This window comes from Ostrea edulis, chromosome 1 (assembly GCF_947568905.1).
Source record: "Ostrea edulis chromosome 1, xbOstEdul1.1, whole genome shotgun sequence".
In the NCBI taxonomy this organism is placed as follows: Eukaryota; Metazoa; Mollusca; class Bivalvia; order Ostreida; family Ostreidae; genus Ostrea; species Ostrea edulis.
Window position 1 is genome coordinate 56,539,305 of NC_079164.1, and position 15,560 is coordinate 56,554,864.

Sequence of the window (15,560 nt, forward strand, 5' to 3'; positions counted from 1 at the left end):
CCGTGTGTAGTTTAATGGGACGTTGTGACCAGTGTCAGAAATGGATGTCCCAGCAATTATTAAAGGGACACGCGTGCGGGGGAAAAACACAATGCCGCATCTGCAAGAAACTCGTCACCATGCCACATCGCTGCTTTGTACAAAAGAAACCCAAGCCCAAACGCAACAAGGATTTGAAAATGTACATTTATTACGACTTCGAATGTACACAGGAAAACGGAATTCACAGCCCTAATTTATGTGTAGCAGAACGTGTGTGTCAACATTGCGACAGTTTAGATATCGACATCCCCTGTCACTACTGTCAAGGATTTGGAGCACAACGCCGCTTCGTATTTCAAGGACCCGATACCTTAAAACAGTTTATGGACTGGTTATTGCAGTCCGAGACGGACGAGAAGGGTAATGTGACTTTCAAACACGACGAGGTTACCATCATTGCGCACAATTTCAAAGGATTCGATGGACAGTTCATCTTGAATTATCTGGTTCACACAGCCTGTATCAAACCCGCAGTCATCCTCAACGGGAGTAAAATCTTGTGCATGGGAGTATTCGGGTTGAGATTCATCGATTCTTACAATTCCCTACCCTTTGCCCTGGCCAAGATGCCCTCTGCGTTTGGATTAACAGAACTGAAAAAAGGCTATTTTCCCCACTTTTTCAACACGGAACAGAACCAGAATTACGTGGGACCTTATCCAGATGCGCACTACTACAATCCTGACGACATGTCGATAGCCAATCGCGAGGCCTTCTATACCTGGTACAATCAGCAGCAGGGAAAAGAGTTTGATTTCCAGAAGGAATTTCTAGCTTACTGTATCTCGGACGTGGATATTTTGCGGCGGTGTTGTGCACAATTTAAGTCTACCCTCTACGGGCTCGTACGGGTCGACCCATTTCAGGAATCGATTACTTTTGCGAGCACGGCTAATTTAGCCTATCGACGAGGATTCATGCCCCCGGACACCATTGCCATTATTCCTAATATGGGATATTAACCATCGCGCCGCTACTCGGCCAAGGCTTGTCGTTGGTTAGCCTGGTTAGAGAATCAACACCATTCCATACGTCATGCTAAAAACGGGGGTGAAGTCACTTTAGGGCCCTATACGGTGGACGGGTACGATGAGGAATCGCGCATCGTCTATGAATTCTACGGCTGTTACTGGCACGGGTGTCCTATCTGTTATCCGAATCTGTTGACGGAAATGCATCCTCATCGAGTCCAGCATACGTATCAAGATCTGCACGTGCAGACCTTGAAACGAGCCACAGCTTTAGAGGAACAAGGGTATACAGTCGTGAGCCTATGGGAACACGAGTTTGACCAGCAAGTTCAAAACAACATCGAATTACAAACGTTTATACAAGAAGTCAATATTCAGGACCCCTTAAATCCTCGGGAAGCCTTATATGGAGGTCGTACCAATGCTACTCGCCTGTATTGCAACGAGGGAGACATGCGATACGTCGATGTGTGTTCCTTGTATCTTTACGTTCTGAAATACAAACCGTTTCCCACCGGGCATCCTCAAGTCATCACCAGCGATTTCAAGAATGTGAGAGAGTACTTTGGTCTCATTCATTGTCGTGTCTTACCACCACGAGGTCTGTATCACCACGTCTTACCCTATAAGACGGGAGGAAAATTACTCTTTCCCTTATGTCGAACCTGTGCCGAACATCGCAACTTAGACCCTGACGAGCGATGCCAGCACACCGATTCACAGCGTAGTCTGACTGGCAGCTGGGTGACTACAGAACTTCACAAAGCCTTAGATTTAGGATATCGTCTCGACCGCATCTATGAAGTCTGGCATTTCGAAAACTCCAGTCAGGACTTGTTTCGATCTTACATCGATACTTTTTTAAAAATTAAACAAGAAGCTTCCGGATTCCCCGATCATTGTCAAACGAGCGAACAAAAACAAAGCTACATCGATGAGATCCGACGACGAGAAGGTATCTTTATGAATCTTTTAGACATCGAGAAAAACCCTGTCCGAAGAACCATAGCTAAGCTCTTTTTAAATTGTCTGTGGGGAAAATTTGCTCAAAGATTACAATTACCGAAAACCCAGTATCTGACCGAAGAAGAAGAATTACAACAAAAAATAGTAGACGCCACTTTAGAAATCAAAGGAATCGAGCTCCTAGAAAATCGAGATCATCCGGAAACTGACATGATGTTAATCAATTATCAAGAGAAAGAAGAATTCCTAGAAGACTGTCCTTTTGGAAACGTAGTGCTGGCTTGTTTTACCACAGCGTATGCTCGTTTACATTTGTACGAGACGTTAGAGCCTTTGGGGGAACGCGTCCTCTATTTTGATACGGATAGTATTATCTATCAACATGACCAGACCCAATTTAATCCTACCATTGTCAACAGTTTAGGCGGCTGGACCGATGAATTGAGTGGAGATCGTATCATCAAGTACATGTCGGGAGGACCTAAAAATTATGCATACGAGACCGAAGGAGGCAAATCTGTGTGCAAAGTCAAAGGTTTGACTCTGAATTATCGGGCTTCTAGGATCGTCTCGCTCGCTACCTTAGAAAAAATGTTAAAGGGAGAAGAAGAAGAAGTCAATGTGCGTTATCCTCACTTCATTCAGAGAACGCGCCAGCACGATGTTCGCACCATCCCCTTAGTGAAAAAATATCGCATGGTGTATGATAAACGCCAGCGGGTTCATCATTATAACACGCTTCCTTATGGGTATTAGGTATAAAAAGGAAACGCGTCTTGAGAAAAACATCAGTCTGCAAAATGAGTAAATGTGGATCACTACAGAATCCTTCAGTGCCTTCCTATGGTGAATTATCGACTCGTCTAGCGTCATTTCAAACAGCCCCCGATATTCTGTTGAACTTATTACCTAACATTGCAGAAGCCGGATTCTTTTACAAAGGAATGGATGATAATGTGCGTTGTTTTCATTGCACATTGTCTCTCAAACATTGGGAACCCGGGGACGATCCTTGGATAGAACATGCCTATTGGAACCCTCATTGTGCTTACGTGTTGTGCAATAAAAGTGTCAAATGGGTACGACAAGCCTTCAATGCCTATGCCCGCGCTAAAGACAGTGATCGCGATTGGGGAGATTTGCCCTTAGACGCGGCAGGGAATCCGTTGTGTACCCAGAAATGTCACATTTGTTTAGAACGAGACTTGAGAATTGCTTTTTTACCTTGTGGTCATTTATGTACTTGTGCTATGTGTGCTGCAGGACTTAGAAAATGTCCTATTTGTAGAGATTCTTTTGTAGAAACGGTTCGTATTTTTACTTGTTAATAAATATGTATGATCCCTTGAACTTGTGTCATTTATCAAGATGTATGCCTACGAGACACTGGCTCCGTTTCAATTGAAACATGAATTTACTATGGTGGTGGCGGGTCCCTCTAAATCGGGTAAAACGGAATTTGTGAAGCAACTGGTACAAAATACACAGTGGATATCACCACCGCCAGAAAAAATAGTATGGTGTTATCGAGAATGGCAACCGGCTTACGAATCATTACAAAAATCTGTAACATTCGTTCACAACATTCCTCAAGACGATGAGAAATTAGTCGCCGATCTCAGTACTCGGCATTTACTCATTTTTGATGATATGATGGGGGGTAAAGCCATAGAATCTATTGTAGATTGGTTTACGCGCAAAGCGCATCATCGTAATACCAGTGTTATATATATCACGCAAAATCTATTTGATCGGGCCTTGCAACATCGTACTATCAGTCTGAATGCCCACTATCTCGTGTTCTTTAAAAATCCTAGAGATAAATATCAGATTGGGGTATTAAGTCGCCAATTACAAATGCCTCATTTATTACCCGCGTATGATGAAGCCACCAGTATTCCTCACGGGTATTTACTGGTCGATTTAAGTCCTCAGACACCCGAGGATTTAAGATTAAGAAGTCAACTCTTTTCTACCTTAGCGGTGCACATGCCACCGAGAGTATAAATATCATTATGAATGACTATTCATTTCATTTCACAAACACCTTTCATCATGGGTAGACCTACAGCCAAGAGTAAATTAGTGAAAACGTTACGACGTTTACAGCGGGAACGGGATCCCGTTCAACGAGCCCATCTCATTGAACTAGGGCGTAAAGTCTTACTCAACTGGTTTGCCATGGGCGCTAAAAATTTATTACGAGGAGTCTTACCCGTGAATAAACTCACGGGGCGTTTCATTCAAGCACATCGTCATGACTTGAATGTCATTGCCAATAAGAATGCGAATGAGGAAGATCGTAAAAAAGCCATTTTGAAACGGGGTGGAGCCGGATTCTTAGGAGGGACTATCATTCGTCATTTGTTCAAATGGGAAACGGGGCAAAAACGTAAAAGACGTCCCCGTAGTGTGGCGAGAGTCGTGAAGCAAAAGAAAACACGTGTGTTACCCCCTTCCCTCTTAGCCTTAGCTAAGAAAAGAAAAAAGAAAGTTCCTAAAGTTCCTAAGAGAGTTCCGAAACTCATCATTCACCGGAAGACCCCCGGCCCTAAAACCAGTGTCCTGGCTCCTTATCTCTTGCGCATGGCTAAATTTCCTAAGAAGAAAAAGACCCCTAAACTCATCGTGAAAAACCCTTTTTCGAAATATATGACACCTCAAATAACCCCACCCAGGAAAACGAAGACTTTAGCAGAACTGAAACAAGGATTAGCTGAAAAGAAAATGGAACGAGCCATGCGAGGACCCATAGGAACTTCCAGAACCACCGATACAGCCTTACCCAGTTTTGGTCAAGCCTTTGGAGGTATGGCACATTTTACTCCCTTAAGCACATCGACCCCTAAGCAGAAATACAAATGTCGATATTGTCCTCTGCAATACAATTTGAAAAGTAGTCGCGATCGTCACGAGGAGACCGTTCATCACGGGCGTTTCAATCCCCAGCACCCGAGCGCGTAACACTATAAAAAGCAGGGGGAATGTGCACAGACCTTCATTATTACACTATGGCTGATACGAAGAAGTGTGAATCCCGATTAAGACCTCATTTACCCCTCTTGCAAACCTTAGCGGCTCCTCATTATTCCTCCAAATTAAAGAGAGAGGTCATCAAATATTGTTCCAATGACTGCATTCTAAAGATTTGTGAGATCGTGTACAATATATTAAAAGGGGTGATTCTTCTCACTCCCGCTCAGAAGCGACAACTTGGTCCGAAGAAGCACATCTTAAGATGCATGGTGCAGCCGCAACCCGTGAAAAAACGACGAGCGTTACTCAATCAGAAAGGGGGCTTGGCTTCATTCGTTTGTGGAATTAACAAAATTTGCAAATATCCCAATAGAAGATGAGTCGTAAAATGGTATTAGTACCCGAAGCCATGCTGAATGAGTTGAAGGGAAAATTACCCAAGCCTCCCGAATTTCAATCGACCGTGGGGTTACGCAGTGAATTAGATGACATCGAACATCGAGATGATTTAACCGAGGGGGAAAAAGTAGCTTTGTATCAACTTCATCGATATCGACAATATTTACAACAAGCACGACAACAGACTCCGTCTAAACCTTTACCACCGACACCGCCTGGGGGTGCCACAGCCGCAGATACCAATGCATTAGAAGATCAGATTATCAAAAGTGTCAGTAAACCGGGTCAAAAGAAAGCGGGTTTATTACTCGATCATCTCAAGAAATTCAAAGTCTTAACTTGGAGTAAAGAAGGAGAAATCAGTTATAGAGGACATAAGGTCCCCGATTCCAATATCGTGGATTTAATCACCGAGTCCCAGAGACAAAAACCTTTGAAACATCGCGAACCCCCTGCAGGGTTACAGCAATTTGCCCAAGCTTTAAAAGAAACGAATGCCCCTAAAGGATATGTGACCAATCGTGATGTTATAAAAGCGATGGACAAGCCCGGAAAAATCAGTACTCCTAAACCTATAGATGAAGATGAGAGCGGATTTCAAGAAATCTCGGGTTTTGACCAATCTTTCTATGAAACTCCCAGACGAATGATGACCCCTAAAAATATCAGGGAGGCTGGTAAAAAGACATCACGTGAAATTGGAAAATGGTTAACGCTACCATGAAAAAATATAGGAATCAGATCTTACAGCGACTTTATTACGACCCTAAGACGGGGTATGGAGGAGTACAGGCTTTATACCGTCAAGTGCGTAAATTAGGTCATAAGATTACTCTTGCTCAAATTCGAGAATGGTTCAAAGAACAGGATACGTATACCCTACATAAGCCCATACGTCGGAAATTTAAAAGACAACAGACGCGAGTGACGGATATAGATGAACAATGGCAGTTAGATTTAGCCGACGTCTCGAACTTGAAGAAATACAATGATGGGTATACGTTTTTATTGTGTGCGATTGGCGTGTTGTCGAAATATGCGTGGGTGGTGCCTTTAAAACAGAAAACGGGAAAAGAAATGATACGAGCCCTCAAATGGATATTTCGAGACGGACGTCGCCCCGTTCGCATTCAATCGGATCAAGGGAGAGAATTCACAAATAAAGAATTTCTGCAAGCCTTCAAATCCATTCATTTCTTTACGACGCGTAATGCCGAAACCAAAGCCAGTATCGTGGAGCGTTTTCAACGCACCCTGAAAGCACGTATGTGGCGATATTTTACACGTCATAAAACACGACGGTATGTGGATGTCTTACCCGATCTGGTACACGGTTACAATCATACGTATCATCGTAGTATTCAGAGAGCTCCTGCTCAAGTCAATGTCAAGAACGTCTTGAAAGTATGGAAAACCTTGTACGGAAAACAGAGACTATCATCGACCTCTTCATTACAAGCGGGAGATCGTGTACGGATCAGTAAAGCGAAACGTACATTTGAAAAAGGCTATTTACCGAATTGGACGACAGAATTGTTTACCATTTCCAGAAAAGTTCCAGGACGCAACGTATATCGAATTAAAGACGACCATGGAGAAGAATTAGAAGGAACGTTTTACGATAAAGAATTACAAGCAGTAATTAAAAAAGACGATGTCTACGAAGTGGAGGAGATCTTAGGGTATAAAAAGCGCCGCGTGGGGAAAAAAGTCATTTCAGAAGTCAAAGTGCGTTGGAAAGGATATCCCTCTAGTTTTGACTCATGGATTCCTCGAGCGGATCTCATTCTGCCATGACCGTCCAATGGAAATTCTTGGGTGAAAAAGTCCCTCGAGCAGAAATTGTGTATTTTGCACAATTATTCCTGTGTTTAACAATCATTATTACGTCGGTCGTGATGTTAGCCTTAGGCGATTCCAATCGTGATTTTTGGATGGTCACATTAAGTTCTCTCGTAGGATACGTCATGCCTAGTCCACAAATGACGTTAGCGAGCCCGAGTATAAAACAGGAACGATCTTCTTCAGATTCACCATTTCACCATGGTTAACACACAGTACGCATGGAAACAGGAGGGAAAGAAAACGGCATGGTTTGCGGATAAGAAGATGTGTTTGAGACATTGTAAACAACACAAAGTGTTAGATCAACCTGTGTACTTGTACAAACGTATACTGATACCTCATGGATGGTCAGCCTTTATCATGAAGACCAAGTATCAAGATTTTCGTTGGAAAGTGAAAGCCCATTGGGAATGTTTCGGACGACAACACGAATCGGAATGGACATTGATTGAGAGTCCTTGGTTTGACAATTCCAAGGACTGTCTCCGACATTTCAAAGACAGATTACAGGAGGGGTATGATGTGGCCGATTGCTGGGGAACCCGACACTATCTGATGATGCGCCGCCGTTTAGTCGAGAGAGGAACACTAGAGTTGGAAGACTCCTTTCTACAATTGTTGACTTGCGGTGGTGGACGTGATCAAGAAGAATGACATGTAAAATTGTGTATTAACATTATGTTGTATGTTCAATAAAATATGAAAATGTTCATTGTGTTATGAGTATAAATAGAGAAGGAACGGAGACATGGTCATCATTTGAATCATCATGGCTCACCGAGAAGGGTTTTACATGACTCTCCTCAGTGACGGGTCTATGGAAGCTTTTTCAAATAATACGACTGCTCAATTTAAAACCTTATTACCACAAACCCTGGATTTAACGGACGGAGAATGGGAAGTAGGGCTAACCGAAATGATGTATACCAATGCCTTGAAAAACATTACAAAGGAAGAGGCTTATTTTGACATCCTTATCCCTACAGCTTACGCCCAACAGGTTAAAAATCCAGATACGTTTAAATGGGGGCGATTTACACTGACCAAAAAAAACTCGATCCCTTTAAATCGTTGTGCTGTAGTGGTTGATTGGACCCATACGCATTAGGGGGATGTCATTCCACTCAATGCTATGATGATTATTTACCGAATTCACTTTAGACCCGGGGCTTACATTCATTCCACGGCTTTAATCGATGAAATCAATGAAGCCTTGCACAGAACATTCGAAAAGATATGGAAAACAGCCGGCGATCCGCGAGAAGAGAATTCTATGAAATTAGTGTACTTCGAGAAATATGATCGAGTCATGTATCAGTTTCATGGTAGTATACTTAAAAAAAACAGCCTTAGCCATCCGTTTTCCCACTGGCTTAGCTTACAAACTCGGAATAGGGAGTGAGAAACTCATCATTCCCAATGAACCCATGACTACGTGGTTGAACGTGACTTACTTAGCTAACCATACCATGGATTTGTACGAAAATCTGAAATCCATGTACGTGTATTGCGATGTGGTGGATCCGCAGGTGGTGGGGTCCAACGAATTGAAATTATTAAGAGTGGTTCCTTGTACCTTTCATCAAGATGATAGACAACAAGCCAAATGGGAACCTATCCGAGCAGAATATTTGAAACTGAGTAAAAAAACATTTCGATACCATCGATATTCACATCATGACCTCTCTGGGGGACCCCCATGCCCTTTTTAAATGGAAGAACGATCGTGAAACTTCATTTCCGAAAAGTGTATTGAAGAGAAAAGTCGTGTGACGATGAAGTATCATCGCGGAGTCAGACGACAGAAAGGACACGGAATATTTTCCATTCTCCTTCCCATGCTTGTTACGGCCATAGCCGGGGCCGTTCAAGGAGGCAAAGGTATGAAAAGAAAAAAGAGGGGTCGCAAAAAGTATAAAAAGCGGGTAAGGCTCTGAAAGGGGTCAGTCTCGACAAAGATGCAGTATCAACGAGGTTTATTACACCAGCGGGGTCATGGGTGGGGTAGTCTCTTAAAAACAGTCGGTAAACTAGCGGCTCCCGTGATCGGTCAGGTCGTTGGAGGGTTACTGGGAGGGAGCCCCGCACCACAAACAGGTGATGGATTAAGCGATTGGACGAGGAATTTGGCTCGTGGCTTTGTTAACACGGCCGGTAAACTCATCGGAGGATTTCTCACGATGCCCGATGTAGTACCGCCACCACAAGGGGGCAAAGGTTTCAGCGATTTCCTCAAAAAGGCTAACCCCACGCAATGGGGAAAAGGTTTATTCACCGATTTGCTCAAATCGGGAGCTAAAAGTGCTTTATCAGCAGTCGCTAAAACGGGGTTAGATGTCTTAGAAAATAAACGGTCTCTCAAAGATGCCATCAAGACACACGGAATACAAGCCATCAAAAATACGGGTCGTATGGCCATGCCGAGAATTCAACAAAAATTAAGATCCCGTCAAGGGGATAGTGTTTTAGCGGGGATGGTGAAACGAGGAGCACGACAATCCATGAAAGCCGGGTACCGGACGGGGTTAGATGTCTTAGAAAATAAACGATCTCTCAAACAAGCGCTCAGAACTCACGGAAGGCAAGCGTTAGCAACCACTATGAGGAGAAAGAAAAGAAGAAAACAGAAAGGAAAAGGGTTTTTTACCGATTTACTCAAAACGGGTGCTAAACAAGCTTTGACGGCCGCCGCAAAGACGGGGTTAGATGTTTTAGAAAATAAGAGATCTCTCAAAGACGCTCTTAAGACACATGGTATACGAGCCGCTAAGAATACAGCCGGTATGGCTAAACATCGTCTTTTAGCAAGAGGGGGACCCCGTAAAAGACAGGCCGGTGTACGAGGACATCGTAAGAGACAGTCCAAGACCCCCTCTCAACAACGTCTCTTAGGAGGACCGCGTAAAAGAAAGCCCCATGCACCGGTCCGGGGTAAGAAGAAACGATCTCTCGACATTTTCGACTGAACCTATAAAAAGGAGATGTGAGGGAGGGGTGAACCCATTTGATTCCTAACAACGATCAGTAACACATCGTTCAAAAATGATGCACAGAGAATCCTGCGCGTGTGGGACCGACAGTTTGGAACTGTTTAAAGTTCCCCCGACAAACGTCACTTTAGAAGACTCTAAATGGATGGAATATTATCCGATTTCCAGTACGTTAAATTCGGATACGGCTCCCATTGAATTTGAAATCAAAGGTCAAGGAGATGAATATCTGGATTTATCTCAATCGTATCTCCAGATGGTCTGTAAATTCACCAAAGCAGATGGAACGGCTCTCACGGGAGCGGGTTCTACTTCCATCCCGCTCAATAACATCTTACATTCCTTATTCAGTGAAATCGATGTGAGTCTCAATGGCAAAGTCATTACCCCCGGAACGGATACTTATCCGTACAAAGCCTACTTGGAAAAATTACTGTCTTATGCCCCCAAAACTCTGAAAACTCAGATGAGAGCCTGTACCTTGTGGGAAAAAGATACCGCCGGTCAAATGGAAGATCGAGAGTATTCTGGTCTGGTTCAACCTCCAAAGGAATTTCCCGTAGCTAATGATAAAGTCACCATCAATGCAATGCTACCGACCCCAATATATCCCGACGATTCTCAGAATGTGGGGTTGAGAAAACGTCACCACAAAATAAATAACAGTAAGGAAATTGTCTTGATGGACCATTTACATCTGGATTTGTTTCAGCAAGAGAAATGTCTGCCGAACGGAGTAGACGTAGGTCTCCGATTCAATCGTGCCAAACCTCAATTCTACATGATGACCGATGCCGGAAGTAGTGGGAAAGTAGCCATTCAAAGTATGGTGTTGTGGGTGAGAAAAGTCAAACCGACTCCAACGATCATCAATCTGATCAATCAACAGCTGAGTACTCAAACAGCTAAATACCCATTGAGAAGAGTGGAAGTGAAAACGTTCACGATCCCCACCGGGACCCAATCGAAAATCACCGATCACCTATTCCAAGGCCAGATGCCCAAACTCATCCTCTTGGGGTTTGTGGAAAACGCCGCCTTTAACGGGGATGATGCTAAAAATCCGTTTAATTTCCAAAATCAGAAAATCAAAAAATTAGAAGTCAGTATCAATGGAGACATGATGGAAACTCGTCCCCTGGAACCTAATTTCACGGCCGATCAGTATCTGAGATCGTATTTAAGTCTGTACAAAGGATTGGGGAAATTAGGGCAAGATTGGGCTCCCGACATTACGTCTCCGAAGCGAGGGATGTTTTCGAGGAGGTCCGCGCTTTCCTGATATATACCGGCGCGCTCGCCAGTTCGCTTCACTGGTGATCCAGCACTGATTTTGAGAAGATTGAAGAAAGAAGAATTGAAGATGAGTCAAGTACCGAGTCCACCCATCACGAACCACAACCTGGTCCCGGAGGATCAGCGCGAGGACTGTGCATTCGAGAAGAGAGTTTTTTCTCATTTTCTTTTTCTAGACATTCGATATCTGTCCATGGTAGATTTAATCTGATAGATTCTGGGGCGCGGAATTCGTTAAACTTATTTTTATTTTGCTACGTTGCATAGTTTTCAAAGAAACAGAGGTCAAAGAGGTCGAGTCGAGGGCAAACGCACTTTCCCGACCTCTTTAAAAATTCATTTCTCACGTCTGTGAGGCAGTAGAAACCCCAATGATAGTTAGATCGATAGAGAAAAACCTATTTCATCCTATTTTAATGCCACTTTCGATAGGCCCCCGAACCTTTGACAAAGAAACCCCATGATTGACACTCATCAAACACACCTCGTAAGTGTGACTTATATAAACGAAAGCTGTAGCAACGACACGCATCATTCACATCATGAGTGTGACTTATGTGCAGGGAGATTTACTCACTATGAAAGTCGATGGTATTGTACAACAATGTAATTGTTTAACGGTAAAACCTCATGGATTAAGTCAAAGTATTGCTGACAAATATCCGTGGGGCAACTTGTATGCTACTCGGAGACCCTTAGGCCATAGAAATCTAGCCATAGAAGTTGATCGAGGAATGCCTGGCACGTTACGCATCTTATCAAATGATAGTGAGCCTGATGTGATTTGTTTCTTAGCCCAGTGGGATTACGGAAAAGGAACTCAGCGTATTCCCCGCTATCGAGATACACCTGAACAGCGAGAACTATGGTTTCAACAATGTTTACGTGAATTGGGCACATTATCGTACAAGACTTTAGCCTTCCCTTATAAGATTGGGTGTGGCTTAGCGGGAGGAAATTGAACTCATTACAGACAATGTATTCATGATTTTGCTTATAGGTATGATCAACAAGTGTATATTGTCATTAAAACATGTATTTGTTAATAAAGTGCAACTGGTGTATTTTTTGTTTCTCAATCATTGCCATAAAAGCATCTTTTCGTAACATGTGGGGTGGCTCTAAAAAGGGCCGTTTGGTCCTAAGACCGACTTTTTTCTTTATTGCCTGGCTCCGGTAAACCGGCATAACGGGCACCGTCCCCGGGTGTGTCTCCTCTCCGCTAACTGCTCCACACATATGCAGCAAGCTGGGCGCTGCCCACATCCCCCGCACGTAATTCCAGAGTGTACCCTGTCTTGCCAGCAGATAGGACACTTAAACCAGATAGGAACCGCCCTATCTGCCCAGCCAGGGACAGTCATAGGGTGGTTCCTCGGGGGATGACTTGCCACAGGTGCGTGGGTTGGTCTCGGTGGGGGAGTCCTCCCTGCAGACCGGATGGTAGGTGGTGGGGGTCTTGCCGGGGCTGCTGGTCTCGGTGGTGATGGTGGCGGCGTGTCTGGGACCAACATCGACGGACTCTGCGCTGGGTTTGGAGGTGGCGCGGGGGACGGTGACCTCGGTGAATACTCCACCGGTGACGCTGGCGACTCGTTCATCGGCACCGGGCTGTATTCCTCCGGTGCCGATGGGATCGCTGGTGGTGGTGATGCAGGCGTCGCCGGGGAGTAAGGTGGTGGTGGTGAGGGTGGCTGTGGGGCCCGTCGGCGTGGTCCTGTAGCCGTAGACATCCGAGCGGTGCGGCGGCGACTCCTCCCTTCATACTCCTGCCGCACTCGGTCGATGATCTCACGGGCCCCACTGCGGTCGAAAGGGGAGAAGGTGCTCAGGTCGTTCTGAGAACGCACGACCCAATTCTCCCCTACCCGTTCCTCAGCCACCACTACCAACCGGTACCGAAATCCAGGCAGGGTCTGGAAATTATAGATTGGGTCTCTTCTTCCTTCAGCCATTCTTCTATCTTCTATAATAATCTTCTATCTTCTTAAATCTTAAAATCTTCACAAAAGCAGTGCTGGATCACCAGTGAAGCGAACTGACGAGCGCGCCGGTATATAACGAGAGAGAACGGACCTCCTCGAAAACATCCCTCGCGGCCGTCAAAATGGCGGATTTGTGCTTTCGAGAAGAGAGTTTTTTCTCATTTTCTTTTTCTAGACATTCGATATCTGTGCATGGTGGATTTAATCTGATAGATTCTAGGGCGCCGAATTCGTTAAACTTACTTTTATTTTGCTACGTCGCATGGTATATAAATAATCGAAGATCAAAGAGGTCGAGTTGAGGCCCGATGTTTCTTCTCCGCCTCTTAAAAAATTTATTTCTCGACCATGTACATCCATAAAAACATCTCATAAGGTCTATTCGATAGAAAACACCTTATTTGATTCGATTTTCACTCTTCCTTTAGGATTTTCTGGATTCCTCAGCAAATAAACCCTTCTCTGAGAGACTCAACTAAACACAGCTTTCGTTTAAACAATTTTATTCATGTCACATATTTCAAATACATAACTCCCACACACAACACCAATACACATGTCTTTTTAAAATAGGGTCCAACATTTTTTTCCATTTCTCGAATCCTGCGTTGAAATCGATATCGATCAGCGGCTACAGTCATCCAAATACTTTTCCGGTCTTCTTCGGGTAACAGATACACTTCATTATTGTCCAGATTAAAAGTTACACATTTTCTTGTATTTTGTTGTACATGTGATGAAGATACTGCACTCGAAGGGTCTCGATCACGCCACTGATGTGCGGCTTTGTTCCCTTTAATTCCTCGGCTACTAAATGAATCAACACCAATCCGTCGCTGTTGATGCGGTTCTCGAGCAAATGTCTGCATATCCAGCAATATTCGTCTAAAGTGATTGGAAATAATACCGAACGAAGATAGGATTTCAATTTTTGAAAATCTGGCAAGTTTTCTATTTCCTCAATACACTGTAGGACAAATGTTTTTTCGATGTTATCCCTGGCAGTCATGATCCCGCAATGAAAGATCAAACTGGTGAAAGTTCTTTATATTTTATGTATACTTCTCGAAGCCAGTCCTTGGTGATACTTTCAATTTCGGCGGTTTTTTCTGGCATGCGTTTCTTGAATTCTTCCCCCACGACATAAATTAACATCAACCCCGCATCGTTATAGAGATTGATGTACACCTGGTTCCGTAGATCTGTATATTGGTCCAGAGTCAATGGAAACACTCCCGCTATCAGAATTTTTTTTAGCAAATTGAAACACCACATCGTCTTGCATTTTCTCGACCCATTCTAATGCATGCTTATGCGCTTTTTCTGCGATGTTGTCACTTTCAGCCATGATTTGTAAATGACTAAAATGAATACAAGTATCCGCTTTTTCTGCGATGTTGTCACTTCCAGCCATGATTCAATAATGAAGGAAAACTAGTTAAAACGGATCATTTCCATGAATCCTTCTTGTAAACATTCCTGTAGAATGATCTCGATGTCTCGGATTTGATCGGGGATGATTTTCTTCAGTTCCTCGGCATACAAATAGATCATGATCAATCGCCCGGGATTCGTATCTTTAACTAACGATCTAGCAATCCTCTGAAAACTGTCAAGACTCCCCACCTCGTGTATCGCCGATTGTACATAGGCTTTAGCAGATTTATACCAAGACGAATTTTCAACAATCTTGACAAAATCTATAATACAAGTATGACCGTCTAACCTAGTGTTGGAAGTTCCACCCATAGTGAATAAATAAGTTAAGAAAACATTCGTATTTATAGGGAAAGGTCGTGGAGTGCAGAGAATATTCTAGATTTGATACAATAGGATTTTTCAAGTTCAATTAGTGCACTAGCACGCGCCGGTCGCGAGATGTTCTAGATGAAACCGGTTTTTCCAGAAAAAAGATGATGCAATAGAGCGCTGTAAAGTAGCACGCGCTAACATTCTCGAGCATTACACTGTTAGTCATGGACGACAACGTATGGGAAGAATTGAAAGAGATGCGTCGAATGAGAAATCGTAGGAGAAGATCTAAAAATTGGTGTTTTGAATATGTCTTTCAAGAGAGGGAAACGGAACAT

General features: G+C 43.7%; 2 protein-coding genes across 2 annotated transcripts; one reads left to right on the plus strand and one right to left on the minus strand.

Annotated features, from left to right (window-relative positions):
* Nucleotides 1-1,214: 1,214 nt before the first annotated feature.
* Nucleotides 1,215-2,735, plus strand: LOC130047925 (uncharacterized). The gene has a single exon (XM_056143699.1). The coding sequence runs from the start codon at nucleotides 1,215-1,217 to the stop codon at nucleotides 2,733-2,735; it is 1,521 nt and encodes a 506-aa protein (XP_055999674.1).
* Nucleotides 2,736-12,645: 9,910 nt separating this feature from the next.
* Nucleotides 12,646-13,440, minus strand: LOC130047928 (uncharacterized). Its single transcript, XM_056143707.1, has one exon. The coding sequence runs from the start codon at nucleotides 13,438-13,440 to the stop codon at nucleotides 12,646-12,648; it is 795 nt and encodes a 264-aa protein (XP_055999682.1).
* Between the last annotated feature and the right edge of the window lie 2,120 nt (nucleotides 13,441-15,560).